Source organism: Harpia harpyja, chromosome 7 (assembly GCF_026419915.1).
Source record: "Harpia harpyja isolate bHarHar1 chromosome 7, bHarHar1 primary haplotype, whole genome shotgun sequence".
Taxonomy (NCBI): Eukaryota; Metazoa; Chordata; class Aves; order Accipitriformes; family Accipitridae; genus Harpia; species Harpia harpyja.
Genome location: NC_068946.1, coordinates 36,854,240 through 36,871,585, shown reverse-complemented (window position 1 = coordinate 36,871,585; position 17,346 = coordinate 36,854,240). Strand labels below are relative to the sequence as shown.

The window sequence follows — 17,346 nt, the reverse complement described above, 5'->3', positions numbered from 1 at the left end:
TAAAGCCTTCAAGGATTGCAGGTAGAGGAATACATATATCACAATAAATTTAACAGCTGCCATAATTAATACTTAGTAAAACTCCAAGAAGTGGCCATCAGCTCTCTTGGAGTACGTCATCTGCTTGTCCTCCTTTATCTAATTTCAGTAAAATCTTTATCTGCAACATCTTTAACTTCATTACATTACTGAGTTTTCCAGAAATCTCAGATCATAAATTTATTTACATATTCCTGCACCCCTTCATCTCTCATCTATTTTCCCCTGGTTATTCCTGCCTGACTAAATAACAATAAAAAGCGGGGAATAGCAGCCTCTCATTACATCACATAACTGATAGTTAAACAATTAACCTTCACCTAGAACGTATCAAACCATGTTATGTTTGTAACCAACAGTAAAAAGTGTCACTTCAAATACTGGATCAAGTGTTGAAAGGAAAAAAATGCATCAAATTTCTACACTCTGCAAAAACGAGGGCTAGAAACTTGCTACTTGAAAGTTGAGATTCTGACACGATCAAACTTTAGGAACAAGGTCTTCCTATCATGAGGCTCACAGTAAGCACCACTGAACAAATAAATCCGTCAATAACCACCAAAAGTATTCCTAGGTAGGGATGGAATAGAGAAGGGGGGCAGGGGGGAGAAGAAGGGGGGTGGGGGGGAACCCTACACACACTTTGGCTTTCTATAGATCTCTCTCATAAGCCTATGGCTTCATGGCCTTCCTTGCAAAATATTTACTAATCCTATTCTCTAAAGAGAAAGAGACACTTGTTTTCATGGAGAACAACAAAAAAACACCAAAACCCCCAGAATTTGTTACTAACAAATGTTAAGTACAATAGGTTTTGAAAAGTAGGGCAACACCACAAAGCTTGTTATTCACTAGCTAGCTATACAGAGTAAACCAACAGTTTATTAAGAATACCCTAATGACTGAAAATACTCAAGAATGGATCAAATGGAAACTCACAAAGGACTCTAAGAAAACAAATTCAGCAAAGCTAAGGTCTCTGAGAGGCATCTGAAACTGAAGCCCTAAACATGCAACCCTGCAAAACTATGTCTGATACACCATTTCCAAATAAAATGCATGTCACTATCATATTGGCCCTTGAGATCTCTAAGTTAATTTACTGAATGACACAACTGAAACTAATTATTCAATTTTGAGAAAACTTTTTCAAACTCTGCATTTCTTCCTTGTGGGAAAACAAAAAACTAACTTAAAATGATCAGGCTGCTAAATAAAATAGTTCAAGTCATTTTTTTTCTTCTTTGGCTGCAGAAAATTCTTCAGTCCTATGCTATATTTAGAACCAATGGAGAAGATTCATACACTCCACTCTGAAAAACATTCCAATGAAAAAAAAAAAGAAGGCGCAAAAAAGGAAGGCGCAAAAAAGGAAGGCGCAAAAAAGGAAGGCGCAAAAAAGGAAGGCGCAAAAAAGGAAGGCGCAAAAAAGGAAGGCGCAAAAAAGGAAGGCGCAAAAAAGGAAGGCGCAAAAAAGGAAGGCGCAAAAAAGGAAGGCGCAAAAAAGGAAGGCGCAAAAAAGGAAGGCGCAAAAAAGGAAGGCGCAAAAAAGGAAGGCGCAAAAAAGGAAGGCGCAAAAAAGGAAGGCGCAAAAAAGGAAGGCGCAAAAAAGGAAGGCGCAAAAAAGGAAGGCGCAAAAAAGGAAGGCGCAAAAAAGGAAGGCGCAAAAAAGGAAGGCGCAAAAAAGGAAGGCGCAAAAAAGGAAGGCGCAAAAAAGGAAGGCGCAAAAAAGGAAGGCGCAAAAAAGGAAGGCGCAAAAAAGGAAGGCGCAAAAAAGGAAGGCGCAAAAAAGGAAGGCGCAAAAAAGGAAGGCGCAAAAAAGGAAGGCGCAAAAAAGGAAGGCGCAAAAAAGGAAGGCGCAAAAAAGGAAGGCGCAAAAAAGGAAGGCGCAAAAAAGGAAGGCGCAAAAAAGGAAGGCGCAAAAAAGGAAGGCGCAAAAAAGGAAGGCGCAAAAAAGGAAGGCGCAAAAAAGGAAGGCGCAAAAAAGGAAGGCGCAAAAAAGGAAGGCGCAAAAAAGGAAGGCGCAAAAAAGGAAGGCGCAAAAAAGGAAGGCGCAAAAAAGGAAGGCGCAAAAAAGGAAGGCGCAAAAAAGGAAGGCGCAAAAAAGGAAGGCGCAAAAAAGGAAGGCGCAAAAAAGGAAGGCGCAAAAAAGGAAGGCGCAAAAAAGGAAGGCGCAAAAAAGGAAGGCGCAAAAAAGGAAGGCGCAAAAAAGGAAGGCGCAAAAAAGGAAGGCGCAAAAAAAGAAGGCGCTTCACTCATTCCTTCCTCCAGAAGACTGTACCCTTCACTTCCTATCACTCACTGCTCTTACCATGTTTTTTGGGGGGGTTATGCATGTTTGCTTTTAAATAACTGCTTGCCTCGACCCCCCTGCAGGAATCCTGGTGATAGGAGAGTGCGAATGTCACTGTCAGATTCTGAACAGATGAACTGAATCACTATCACCAACTACTACAAAATAGAAATTGGTGTCTAGGCTTAAATAAGAGAATCCACCCATGCCTGAAGTTTCAGAATGAGAAATGACCTATTTCAGTCCTCCTTCCTTTTCTCAGTCTCTCAGTTTTTTTGCTTTAGCTGCCCACAGATCAACTCAAGGATCAAAAATTATTCTCTCTTGTAATCTTTTTCTCTAAAACCCCTTTTGGATTTCATTCTGATCCTCTTCTGCCTACTTCTACTCACTCAGGATATTTATGTATGTAACATGTTGCTTTGTTCTACATAGCTCTTGCTATCCACTATGCCAAAGCAGAGAGCAAACCAACCCAACTTCACCTGACAACAGTAGAGGAGTTTCTTCTAGTGGACTATGGCATTTGAGCACACAGCTGTACAAACTCACAGTTTTGCTTTTTCTAGTATGAGATTTTAAAAGGTATTCTCTCCTCGGGAGCTTTGAAGCTGCTCATCTCTGATTATGTACAGGAAAGAGACAAACCAGCGATTTATCTATGTCATTTCTAGAGGAATCTTGCCTATTTGTCCACAAAATTCAACTATCAAGACAGAGCAAAACTAGAAGATAGTTTGAAGGATGTTTCACAGTGGACTGCAGGTCCTGCACAGTACCTCCCCTCATTCTGAGTGAGCCTGGCAGGGCTAATATAGGTTCTTATTTGCAAGAGAGCCATTTATGAAATTAATCACATACAGTATCTTGATTGGAAAAAAACCCCAAAATAGTAACTGTGGGATAATAAAACTGATGGGGAAACGTGTGCGCTTACTGATAAGCCTGTGAGCCCTACCTTGAACACTGAGTAATTATACACAATGTAATTTGACCAAGTGAAGATATATGCAACATTGCTTTCTGTCACTTTGTTCTGATCAAAGCAAGATAGAGGGCACACAGTACTCAAGTGTGGACAAAGGCAGTGAAAAGAAGAAAGAGAAGTGCCTGACAGTATACACATGCAGTCTCACATTTAAAAAATTTTAAAAGCAGGGGAAGGCACCGTATTTACAGACAGCAATGGTCCTTGCTGTAAACATGCTAGCACAAACACCATAAAGCATCATAGTAGCCACCAATTATTTCAGAAAATTTCTTCTGACAAATATAACCTCAGATTTAAGTTATCCTGAAAATCACATGGGAGAAATCCACAAAAGTTCCACTGCAGCTCTGGTGAACAAGCTGGTATTTGATGTCTAAGCAACGACCTCATGAATGCTAGCAAATGACAAAGCATGCAAACAGACTGGAGCCAGACTTTCTCTCTCACTGAGAAGTGAAGTAGTTGTAACTAAGCATTTACATTACCTGGTTTAAATGAGTAAATTAAATAAATCAGCCTGCTTGCTTTCAGCAGTGAAGACACTGGCAACGCACTAACACGAGCACAATATACAGATAGTTTCTTTATTTCAGCTCACAAAAGCAACAAACTGGCATCCTAATTGCTCTGATCCATACAAGGCCTTGCATAGCAGCCTTCTTCATAGATGGTCTATGATAATTAATATAACATTTTAAGTCCAGGATTTATGATTTCAAGTCACCAGTCAATGTCCCGGTCTTTCTGAACTAAAGGTGACCTCAAAGTTATATGCACAATCTATACTACCAATTAGCAGACTGAAATATGTGTTTCAAATTAAAACCAGTTAAGAAAATATATTTGTTAAAAAAAAAAAAAATGTCCAAAGCTGTAGCTAGAAACTATTTCTCTGAAGCATTATAGATTTTGTCTGAAGTGATGACACCTTTTTTTAGGACTGCTAGTAGTCTATAGGTAGTAGTGCTGAGCAAGTGCTGAACATATGACTTTGTACCCAAATAGGATGCAGGAACTCATCTTAAGTCTAAAAGGAAAACTTATGTGGGAAAATTCAGTGACTCTTACAAACCAGTATTTTTCTATAGATTTGCAATGACTAGAAAGAGCAACAGGTATGGCTACACATCCTGATAGGTGCCATACAGAATTTCTGAATCTCAAAAAACAGTCTTCCCAAAAGGTAGGTAAATGTATAAAGTATATGTTTCCACAGCTACCCCAAAATCATAGTAGAATCATAGAATCATTTAGGTTGGAAAAGACCTTTAAGATCATCAAGTCCAACTGTTAACCTAACACTGCCAAGTCCACCACTAAACCATGTCCCTAAGCGCCACATCTACACGTCTTTTCAAAACCTCAGGGATGGTGACTCCACCACTTCCCTGGGCAGCCTGTTCCAATGCCTGACAACCCTTTCAGTGAAGAAATTTTTCCTAATATCCAATGTAAACCTCCCCTGGCACAACTTGAGGCCGTTTCCTCTTGTCCTATCACTTGTTACTTGGGAGAAGAGACTGACACCCACCTCACTACAACCTCCTTTCAGGTAGTTGCAGAGAGCGATAAGGTCTCCCTTCAGTCTCCTTTTCTCCAGGCTAAGCAACCCCAGTTCCCTCAGCCGCTCCTCGCAGGACTTGTGCTCTAGACCCTTCACCAACTTCGTTGCTCTTCTTTGGACACACTCAATGTTCAGGCTTACACAACTCATATATTTTACTAAGTGATTAAAACCTGGATGGAGGTCAAAGTAAACTAGAGCAAGAAAGGAAAATTAAGTATAACTTACCTCCCGTTAACTGTGGTATACTTGATCACATCTCCTGGCAGGACCACTGACAGTTCAATATCTTTATCGATTACATTCTCTTTCTGTTCCATGATGAGGTTGGCTGATTCTGTGTCATCAAACAGAGAAACACCACTGGGTTTTGTTTCAGATGGAGGAGGCGGTGCTTTAGATTTTCTTCTGAAATAAATGGACAAAAATTAAAAGTCAAGTAGGTATTTATACGTATGATTCCATACTGGCAACTAACATGTCTCAGAACAGGAATGAACCGCACTTAATTCTTTTCACTTGGACTGTGTTAAGTGATATGTGCAAGGAAGGGATGAGGCAATATTTTAAATATACAATCAGTGGTGACAGAAGATACAACTGGCTAAAGTATCTATCATATTAAAAAAAAAAGGCGCAATAAACATCAAGCCCAAAACAAAAAAGTTTTTTTAATATACATTAAAAAAAGTAAATTAATTACTTTTTTCCCTCCTTTGGGTTATGCAAAGGACCCTATTTGTGCATTCTCCATACAGATTTACTGGATTAGTATAAACAGAAATACTATACTATGCAGTATGAAGCCAAATTGCACTGACAGTATGTTTAATATATAGGATAGATTGGTGAGGGAATAAGCACACTTTTCCTCCCCAGATTTTTCTTCTGATTATTAAAATCATTCAAACAACTCCTACCAGCTCTAGTCTATTTAATTCTATACAGTAATAAAATAGAAGTATAACCAATACTATGTCATAATATTTCTTGACATTTCAGTCACAATATGCTTTCATATTTCCTCCTCAAAATATGCTGATTTCCTGTTTTATTTTCTCGCTATCCTTTCCCATCAAGAGTATAAGCCAGTGTATTCTTGAATGCAAAGAGCAATCACTAAATAGGTTTCACTTATTTCACTTAAAAAAAAAAATCCAAAATGGTATAAAAGGAAAAAGCTCTACATCTCTTAATATATTTACGTTACAGTAAATTCTGAAGGCAGGACTCTCCTGTCCTACAACGTATAGTCCACCATCCCCTTTTATTCAAATAACTTTCCACAACTCACCAGAATTTTCACAAGGAAAACATACTATTATTAAGAATTTCACCATTAGAAACAAAGCCAAAACACACTGTGGAGACATGCTACCTCATGAGAACTTTCAAATTTCTTATAAACATCCTTTTAAAAAGCTTGAATGGAGTCACATTCACAGAAAACTAAAATACATTTCAAACATAATACACAAAGGTTCCAAAAATATGCTTGCAATTTAGATTCTGGAGCTGTACCAAAGTTTTTTTACTTTAAACGTAACCAAAGAAATTAACTTCTGTAATTGTCCTACAGAATTAAACCAAAGATCTAGCATACAAGAATTAGAAACACACATCTTCCTTGGGAAAGAAAAGTTTAAAGTCACTCACAGTGAAGAGCAAACAAGGTCCACAGCAGCATTGCAAAAGACTGCGTAATGAGACTTCACATGACCATCTGTTGCTGAAAGTGCTTAGAGTTTTGAACTTCAGAACTCTGTGCTAAATAATTAACTATTCACAGCCTCTCAGAGCTAATCGGGAGTACTCACAGACCTCCAAACACACCAAATGAGGATCTGCCATCAAAATTTATACCTCCTCTCTGTTAATGTTTTAAATTAGTTTCAGTGTACTCTGCATACAATCCAGGACGTGTGGTGTTAACTGCAAATTTAACTTTGGTCTCTACAGCAGCTTGACTGGGTTGTTTCTGGGTTATGTGAACATTGCAATAATGTATGAATCAAACTTCTTTTTACTCCTCCCCAACTTGTTTGGGGGGGGGGGGGGGGGTTTGCATGATTTTTAGCTCATATAACTGCCAAAAAGAAATTATTAGTCAATACAGAGCATCAATACAACTATTAAAAAAAAAAACAAACAAACCAAACAAACCAAACCCTAAAAACTCACCCAATGACATTAATACCAAAACCCATCCAAACCCAAAGTGAAGCAGTACTGCTTTTCCCCTTCTTTCCTCATTCTTACATCTTTAAGTGACTTCAAATGACCGTTAAAAGATATTTGTTGCAACTGAACTCAGAATTTAATCTTTGAAGACTACATGCCACAGAAAGATTTGTTTGCAAATGCTAGTGGACTCTATTTTCCATTAAGCAGAAAAATGAAATTTCATTGCTGGAACTCTACTATAACTGGAGAGCACTTAATCACACACAGCAATAAATGCACGGTCCATATCAGTAAAATGCGGATTTATACAGAGTCTAACTTACACTGTTGTGGTGGGTTGACCCTGGCTGGACGCCAGGTGCCCACCAAAGCCATTCTATCACACCCCCCCCTGCTCAGCTGGAAAGGGGAGAGAAAAATATAACAAAGGGCTTATGGGTCAAGATAAGGACAGGGAGAGATCACTCAACCAATTACCATCATGGGCAAAACAGACTCAAATTGGGGAAAATTAACTTAATTTGTTGCCAATCAACCAGAGTAGGGTAATGAGAAATAAAACCAAATCTCAAAACACCTTCCCTCCACCCCTCCCTTCTTCCCAGGCACAACTTCACTCCCATATTCTCTACCTACCCCCTCCAGCAGCGCAGGGGGATGGGGAATGGGGGTTATAGTCAGTTCATCACACATTGTCTCTGCTGCTTCACCCTCTTCAGGGGCAGGACTCATCACACTCTTCCCCTGCTCCAGTGTGGGGTCCCTCCCATGGAAGACAGTCCTCCACGAACTTCTCCAACGTGGGTCCCTTCCACGGGCTGCAGTCCTTCAGGAGCACACTGTTCCAGCGTGGGTCCCCCACGGGGTCACAAGTCCTGCCAGAAAACCTGCTCTGTGGGCTCCTCTCTCTACAGATCCGCAGGTCCTGCCAGAAGCCTGCTCCAGCATGGGCTTCCCACAGGGTCACAGCCTCCTTCGGGAACCCACCTGCTCCGGCGTGGGGTCCTCCACGGGCTGCAGGTGGATATCTGCTCCACCGTGGACCTCCATGGGCTGCAGGGGGACAGCCTGCCCCACCATGGTCTTCCCCCACGGGCTGCAGGGGAATCTCTGCTCCGGCGCCTGGAGCACCTCCTCCCCCTCCTTCTTCACTGACCTGGGGGTCTGCAGGGTTGTTTCTCTTACATGTTCTCACTCCTCTCTCCAGCTGCCGTTTTTTGTTCTGCAGCAACCTTTTCCCTTTCTTTAATCTGTTACCCCAAAGGTGCTACCACTGTCACTGATGGGCTCAGCCTTGGCTGGCGGCGGGTCCGTCTCAGAGCCGGCTGGTATTGGCTCTGTCGGACATAGGGGAAGCTTCTAGCAGCTTCTCACAGAAGCCACCCCTGTAACCCCCTGGCTACCAAAACCTTGCCACACAAACCCAATACAACTGTAGAGAGCTAGAACTGATAAAATACTTTTGTCAAAACTTGTGTGCAACAGCTAGATAGATGAAGTTCTATATATTTATAAAGAACACACACACACACGGGGTCAGGCAGTCTAATGAGGTCGGCTGAATCTCCACGTACAGAGCTATGTGCCCTACCCATCTCTAGCACATCTGCATATTCTTCATGGTTAGTTTTGCTTACATTTCCCACCCCACACAAAGGAGGAAAAATCTCCAAGTATACTTTCTCAGAAGTTATGCTGAGTTTTTGGCAATCTCTTATTAAACAACAGGGATCCCAATACTTTCATTTTCTGTTTCCATATGCCATGTCTCTTTTTTCTTCATTTTTCACCAATTCTCTCATTCTTACCCCAAAGTATTTACTTTTGGTCTTACAGCTTTTTGTTTTCTTGAGTTTGTGTCTCTACCTTGCCACAGGAGAGGCTGCCTGACAGGTAACAGAAGCCCTGCACCCCCAGCACTGGTATTGGGCAGCAAGAACAATTCATTACCATGATTACATCTACAGGTGCAAATCAAGAGCAGCAAGTGACAGGATGGTGGAAATATACTTGCAAGGTAGTTTTAACCAACAAACCCCTCCTCTCCTCTTTTGCACTATGGGCCCTCCAAGAAGCTGACACATGTGATTACTCTTACAAAGACATCCTCCACATGCCATTTTATTCAAACACCAAAAAGTAAAACCAGCATTAACCACATAACTCCAAGTCTATGCCACCATTTCAAACACTTATGCATCATAAAGAACTAACAAACAAAAGCCCAGTTCTCTTTTGCCACTTCACCTCTACCAGGTACTCAGCAAACCTGGAGAGCTGCTGGTTTTTACTGAATTTGCTAAAAAGACAGAGAGGGTGTAAGGTAGTTTCTTCTGAAGAGAAGAAAACCATTGATTTTTAGTAAGACAAAATACAACCATAACAAAGAGAATAAATTTGCTATCATATACAAATAACACTTTAGAGGTCAGAAGAAAGGTGTTGAGTAAATGGTCTCACTCACAGCACCTTTCATGTTCAGATAGCTTCCAGATACGCTAGGAGCTAAGCAGACCTAATCTAATTTTCTAAGTAAATATTAGAAGGAGTTAGAACAGCCAAAAACATGCTCTTTATTTTCATGGCTACCACAGAACTAAAGGAAAGCTGCGGGAAGAATCAAAGTACAGCTTATTTAAGCTATGACATAGAGGCAGCTAAAAGCGAAATTTTAACCAAATAAGGCCACAACTCATAACATAAGAACTCCTCTGGAAATTGTGCTGCAGTATCCTACACAATGTGGGTCCTCACTCCTTCCTAGTCTCCACAGATCCCAGCTCCATCAACTGACTGACCTTCCCTACACCAGACGTTAAAACTGCCAAATCTCCACTCACCTGAAGGGATGTGCTCCCCACTGTTTATCACCAGGTAAACAATTCCAGCTACCTATTATGCTGGAACTGCTTGACTGTCATCTTCTGTTTAACCAATTGTTTAAGACAAAGCAGGAAAGGAAAAAAAATCCAACCAACCAACACCCCCCCCCCCTTTTTTTCTCTGATTCTTCCTAGCCCTGGAAAAGGCAGTCCGAGGGACACCCACAACACTCTCACAGGGTCCCACAAACACAAGCTGGTACAGCCTGGGCAGAGTTTGTATTTCCCTTGTTACCAGTGCACCTGGAGCCCACTGCTTATGCCAAGTCTTTCAGCTAGCCCTCATCTTGTGAGATGATATTGTTCCCAAGAGAATTGATTCATATCTCTTAAAAATTTAAATTCCTGAAGTCCCACCTGCAATTCCCACCAGTCTTTGTGACAGAATACAATTCCTGTAAAGACATTAAAGAATTCTTTCAGCCCAATGCAGATAGAAGACTTTATCATTTTAAGAAAAACAATACATCTTTTAAAATCAAATGCAAGGCCATAAAGTCAACATTTTATGTGCTTCAGATCCCACTTCTACAGAATAAAGTGTCATTACTGTATCTCAATATATCTCCTGCTTGCCAAAAAAAATAATAGTGTCAGTGATCTGAATGTGTGGAAGCCCTTTTTAAAACAAAGGTCTGGCACAGTAAATAAATACAGCATCTATTTATTTGATTTTCAAAAAATTCCTGTTAGAAAGTTACAAGCAGTATATTTTTAACTATCAGTAACTAGAGGAAGGCACTTTAAAATAATGAGAAATACTTGAACTGACAGTGACCTGGATATTCCAGTTATCGCCAGCAGTTCCTTTCAATAAGGATCACTTTCCCCAAAAAACTGGAGAAAAAAAAAAAGAGGAAATCTTTCTACTAGATTTGTGCACAACCGAAGGCTACAGCATAAAAACCACCACCTCTTCAAATCTTGGTATCAAGGAATATTAATGTTTACAGCACCTCCCCTTTTGAACACAATTACATGAGACACTATACAAAGACAGCTTGATAGCCCTCTCACTGAAATTATTTTCGATCTAACCTCCAACATCATAACCATCTCTCAAGTTCTCTATAGCAATCACCTAGGACAGGAAAGGTCATAAGGGACCCTCACCTGCACTTCAGTCATCTCTCAGGTACTGAAAAAGTTCATTAAACATAGTACAATAAAAACCTTCTACTGCACAACAGATAGGCTTAAGTTTGTTAATTTGACTTATGGCACCATGAAGAACACTGATTTACACAAAGAGCAACTACACATTTTTTCTTATATCAAACTTTACAAAATTATGTATGCCAAAACACAAGCAGCACTTAATTTTAGTTTCACTCAGAGTCAGAAAAGGATCTAGCTCTACTACGATCACATCACAAGAGGAAACAGGCTACTGTGATAAAGCTTCTTCTAGAGCTTTTCTTGCCTTTGACCTCTCACCCCAAGCAATTATTATAATGCTTTCAGGATTATCACAATAATGCTGCTCCACTGCTACGCCAAAGTAGCAGACAGCCAAAACCTTACACATCACCTGCTCAACCAAAGAACAGTTGAACAAGAGTTCAGGCCTACGTCAACTACATTAATTTGTTTTGTTTACAATAATACATCAGTTTTGGCCAACAGGTATACAAAAATATTTAAGCCCCTACTTTTGCCTATAAGCATTCCCAGCCCAATACTCATCTTTAATACTCACAGAACAAATTTGTCTTCTATACTAAGCAACAATCATGAATGTACCAAATTTCCTCCTGTTTATTCAGTTCCCTCTTTGGGGATTATGGTTTTACAACATCACCACTGCACATCTTCAAAATCAAACACTACTTGCTAGGAAAAAGCTTGGAGACAACTGCAGCATTACCATCTGATTCTGCCCATCATAGTCCACCAATGACTGAAGTTATCAATGCAAGTCACTCAAAAAATCACTGCTATATGTTTCAGGGCATATGTATAGATAACCTCTTTAAAAGAAAAAAAAAAAAAAAAAAAAGGAGGAGGGGAAGTATTTCATCAGACATAAATGTTCAGTAATCCACATTTCAAGTTAGTTTGCAAGTTGGAGCTCCCAAATTGGGACTTGATTGTTACTTAATCAAACACATGAAAAATGCAGTATTTTACAATACTGTCTATTGTCCACGGGCCAGTCTGAAAGGCTGGTTTCACCTGCAGTATAATTATGGATGATATTTTGTTTTCTTTCCTTTAGTGAAATGCAGCCTGATTTTCATTTTTATTGCTCTTAATCCGAATACTAACAATCGGATTGACATATCTATTCCACATGAATTATTTTTCTTTTAGCTTGAGAACTGGAATACACAGCTTTTCTTGTTATAGTAGCTACAGAGATGTTGTAAAGCCACTCTGCATAACCTTGTGATAGACTGAAATGAAAATACTCAAGAAATAGGACCATTACTCTTCCCACCCCCACCAGCACAGCAAAATAGCCTATAGGTGAGCACAGGATTTATCTTCTATGTACATGAAGCTTTTTTTCCTGTCTATGACCTGATACTTGGCATCTAGTCTCTTAAAGCAAAACAAAACAAAACAAAAACCCACCTTCTTCCAGAGATCAGTGAAAACAAAGAATTTAATGAGTAATGTGTAATAAGGTATACATTTTCATTAGAGATTTCATTAAAAATCTGTATTTAAAAACAAAACCTTAACAGCTAACATCCTACAACATATGAGTTTCTATTTTCCTGTGTGCTATTAGCAAAGAGCAGAAAATTCCCGAGTCCCTAAATTATCTGTTCATCATTATTTGGAAACATTGCGTGGTATCAGTTAAAATCAACAGTGTCATAGTACATACCACTACAACAGCGTATGTACGTGTTTATTGCAAGCACACATCTTAACATTTTGCAATACTTGATTGTAAGTCCACTTGCTAGCTTATCTTTAAAATGATATTTATTTCATACCACAACACAAGGTGATCTGCTTTTCTCATTTTCAGAGAGACTTCTCTTTCACATCTTGGATTCACCCATTCCCATCCTGCCTTCTTCCAGCCCAAGTCTGAAGCTGACAGAAAAAGAACTGACCGGAAATCCTTTGCTTTACACTGCCCAATGAATTGGAACTGTTCTCACAAAAACCCCACACTTTTAGCTTTTTCCAAAACAGGAAAGGCTATTTTGTTTATAAGCTTCTAGAGATTCTCCCCCTTAACGACTGTCACACTCAGAAAATGGAAGAACACCACCTGTAACTACATACACTACATCTTAACCACCTTTCACTGCTGTTTGCTGCATCCTACCTCCTCCATAGACACACATTTCTAACAACTTGCTTGAAACAAATTCTAGAATTTTTTCAGTCACTTAAAGTTTTAGATCAAGAAGTCAAAAGTTATGCTACAGCTGTATCAAAACACACTCTGCACAGCTGTATTGTTCTTGTGATTCAACAACTGAATTGAATACTAACTAGCATCAGCAAAAGTCTATGTATTTTAATGTTCGGTAAGAACAAGGACTCTTGTTGTCACTCTTGATTTGTCACAAAATTCTCCCACCAGAAGAAGTACAGTTGCTTCTATACAACACGTTTTATGTTATGGCACGCTCATTGGCAAATTACAGTTCACTGCTTAGATTCTCTGATCAGGGCTTGGAATGGGAAGTCCCTAAATTTACTTACCTTCCGTGACCTTTACAGTTGCATTGTCCCAATTTTAGCTCTAATACTCCTCCAAATAAGACTGCAAGACATCAGTCAAATCTAATGGAGAACAATGATTGCAGAAAAGAGTATGCTTTTAGGAGCACCTCCAGATGAAAGAAAACCTCTGAGATAAAGAATGTCAAATAAACCATTCAGAGACTAATATAACATCTCAACTTCTCCTCCTATTTTCTTCAGAGTCACTCTGTCAGTTCCAGATGGTCAGTGCTGGTTTTCCCTAAAGCTGCTACAAAACAGAATTCATACCATGACCGTCCCACAGCAGGAAATGGGCACTACGTGGTAGAGGTGCATGAAATGACCAAGACATTTCCTTGAAGCTTTATGACTCGCTAAGCACCTAAGGCTATGAAGGCAAACTCCCAGAACAGTCAACAAGTAGACTGTGCTCCTCAAGAACACAGTTCCCACCTTGGAATGGACATAAAGATACAGAAGTGAGGCAACTCCTGAAAACTACCCTTAGCAGAGTCTAGGGTTTACAGCAGAAGCCCATGCAATGGATCAAGTTAAGTGGCTGCCATTTGAGAATATGCATCCTTTCTTCAGGTAAAGTTACTGTCTACTGGTAGAGCCCATCGTGTGTCTAGGTCTTGCACTAAGACAAATGAACATCTGAACAGGGAAAAAGGCTCAGATGAACCGGGAAAGCAAACTGCAACCTGCAAGGAGATCAAGAACCAAGCTTGAAATAAACTATAGACTAGAGAAACTAAGCAAACCAACCAACCAAAAAACCCAAAATGCTGAAAATGTGAAGGAAAAAACAGAAACCACTTTTTCCTGGTCATTGTATATTTGTTGTAAAGACAATCGAACTGAAGAGTCCAGACATCTCACCTCAAACAAGTATCACAGAATGGCAGACACGAAAAGCATCACAACCACTCCCAGCTTTGACTCACCTTTTTATAATACATAAAATAGGTATACAGTCATTAGACTCAGCATGAATCTTTGCCTTTGCTTAAGATGTATGGCTGTATGTATGCACCATCAAACTTCTTTGTTCCTCCCTTCTTACATAAAAAAGTCTAAATTTTTCCTGTGTAAGGAAATTAAACACTGAAGCTAGTCTTGAATGGCACATTCAACTTTTGCTTTCAATTCCAGCACTGCTTTCCAAGAAACAAAAAAAACAAAACAAAGTCACCAGACTGATAATATTGTGTCTTCTTCTAGACATTGATTACTTTGTTTTCACATAACTGCATTTGGATCACAGAGAAGAGACTCCTCAGCAGTACATTGCTTTCTTCTCTAATGATGCAACACATTGTCCACATTCACCTTTTAATGAAAGTCTTAAAACAATATAGTTTTCTTAATCACAATCCTTAAGACCACACAACTTCTGGTACATGACAGAAAAGCTATTCCAAAACACTAAGATTTGTTCTGCATATTAGTAGACTTACAATTTTGTTTTTAAAGTATAAGCAGACCATAATGTGCAGTTTCTAAAGCAGAAACACTTCTTCCCACCCTCTAACTGAATGTCTGAACTTCCTACTTAGGTCTGTGGCTGATGTTTTGTAAGAATAGAGACCCACATGGGACTGTAAACATAAAATTCATCTAAGAACTGTTCTTGTTTCATTCCTAATGGAGCTTTTTCACCATGTCTGGCATTTTCACACTAAGATTAACCAGAAAACATTTAATGTTTATCTGAAGACTTCCACTGAGTCTCTAACTTGCTATCACCTTTACAGCTACCTAAATCATGCTCAGAGAACAGTTTGCTGTTGGTCATGAAAAGCACCTCTCTTTTTGGTGGAACCTAGAGTATCAATTTTTAACTGGAATTTGACTAGTTGAAATATCACATTCTATTCATCTTGACTAAGTTAATACCAGGCACACAGGTTTCTACACAAAATTTGGGTTGCCAGAAGTGCTGCAAAAAAGGTTACTTTTAAGTTAGTTTTAACATACTGTAGTATTCTAATATTTATCCTTAACATTAAGCAGTCTAAGTATTTGCTGTACCAGCCTTGTGGCATCTATGTAACGTGCCTATCAGTCTTGATGTTAGGCTTTCATCTCTAGATCAGTATCGCTGTTTGGCACACAGTCTGTCTCTATTTCTACGATAAAAGCACCAGCTGGATGTCAAGATCAAGGTATGGATCAATGAGAGTCAAGCACTGTCCATTCTTAGGTTATCCCTTCAAGCCAGGCTTATGACACATGTAGGACAAAATAAAGGAAAAATATTTGCTGTACTTGCTCCAAAAGAAATATCGGCTTTCAGGTTCTAAATTCAGCCACTTAGTTATTTGAGGAAGATTCTGAGGTTATTTTGTAGGGATGGATATTGTGCCTAGCAGGTGGCTCAACAGGTACTAAAAAACCCCAAAGTTCAGAAGCACATTTTAAGTTCAAGTTCCAGTTAAGTTCAATTTACAATTTGTATCTTTTGTGGTAATGGGGTATTTCACAGTGCACTTCTCTCTACAGATTCCCAAGGCTGAAAGGAGACCAACATTGCAAATAATACTGGTATTTTAGAAAATATTACATAAGAATAAGATGGTACTAGAAAAGAGACAGTGGGTAAATAGCTCTCCCAACACAAAAACGTATTGTGCAACCGATATACCAATTGACATGCCAGTAGTAATGCTATGGGCGATACGATTATTAATAAACTGATATTTAAAGATTATCTCTATGGGTTTACCCAGTGAGGTTCCAGCAAACAAATCATCTGCAGATATTCCTTAATTTATGCCCATGTTCAGATGACTGCTACAACGAAAGCAAAAAATGTAAAATACCTACATTTACACTCTCTTTCCATAAATAAATGGGGTCAAGAAAACAAGGCATCCCTGGAATCAAGACATGTTTTCAAAGCTCTTGCTAGAGAAATGTTTTTCCTAGCCAATGGGATGTGTGGAATCCCCCCCTAATTAGCCTCATAGCTCTGAAGAAAAGAATTTTTTTTTAAAAAGTCTTATCCTAGAGGGAAATAAATCACGGGACTGGGACGGTAACCATGACAGTAAGGTGAAAGCTTAATGGAATCTTTGGACGTCTGGTTCACACTGAAAGCGAGAAAGCAGCAAATGAATCCTCCAGTTCCCTCCAGACCATTTGGAACAGACACTTGCCTGTCTGATTGTCTGTCCCCATGGCAGTGGCAGTCTTGAAAACAGAAGAGACTGTATTCGAGCCATAATTCATGCAATGTTTTCTCTTATTACAAGGAAAAATGGGAGATTCAGAGGCAATGTAAACACAAATCTAAGGTACAGGCATATTTTTAATTGTGCTCCTCTTAGCATTAGAGGGGCACCAACTCCAGTATAAGCTTATGTAACGTAATTAAGTCAAGTACAAATTTAAAACTTTTCTAGAAAAATGATTCATTCATTGCCGTTCAAAGCCCAATCATAACTATTATTATGATGACCTTTTCAAGCTCACTTAAAACATATGAAAGACTACCCAACTCCTGAGGACAGATAGCTACTGACTTAGTGTTGTCTTACACCATCCAACGAAACATAGCTCCTCTCTAGGCATCAGAATTGCCTCACCGTTAGGAAGACAGCCAAGAGCTCAGAATCCTAGCAGGCAACAGAGGATAAAAAAATACTTTATGCTATAAATTAGCATAAAATTTATTATTATTATTATTACAGAGGAATTATAGAAATGTATTCCG

The 17,346-nt window shown here is 39.3% G+C and overlaps 1 protein-coding gene across 8 annotated transcripts in view; it reads right to left on the bottom strand.

The window, feature by feature from the left end:
* COBLL1 (cordon-bleu WH2 repeat protein like 1) overlaps positions 1-17,346 on the bottom strand; it is a 94,979-nt gene that overhangs the window by 39,068 nt on the left and 38,565 nt on the right. For all 8 annotated transcript variants that reach the window (XM_052792432.1, XM_052792434.1, XM_052792437.1 and 5 more), the window contains exon 2: positions 5,116-5,295. In XM_052792432.1, the coding sequence (XP_052648392.1) occupies positions 5,116-5,295 (180 nt within the window). The remainder of the gene's footprint in view (positions 1-5,115; positions 5,296-17,346) is intronic.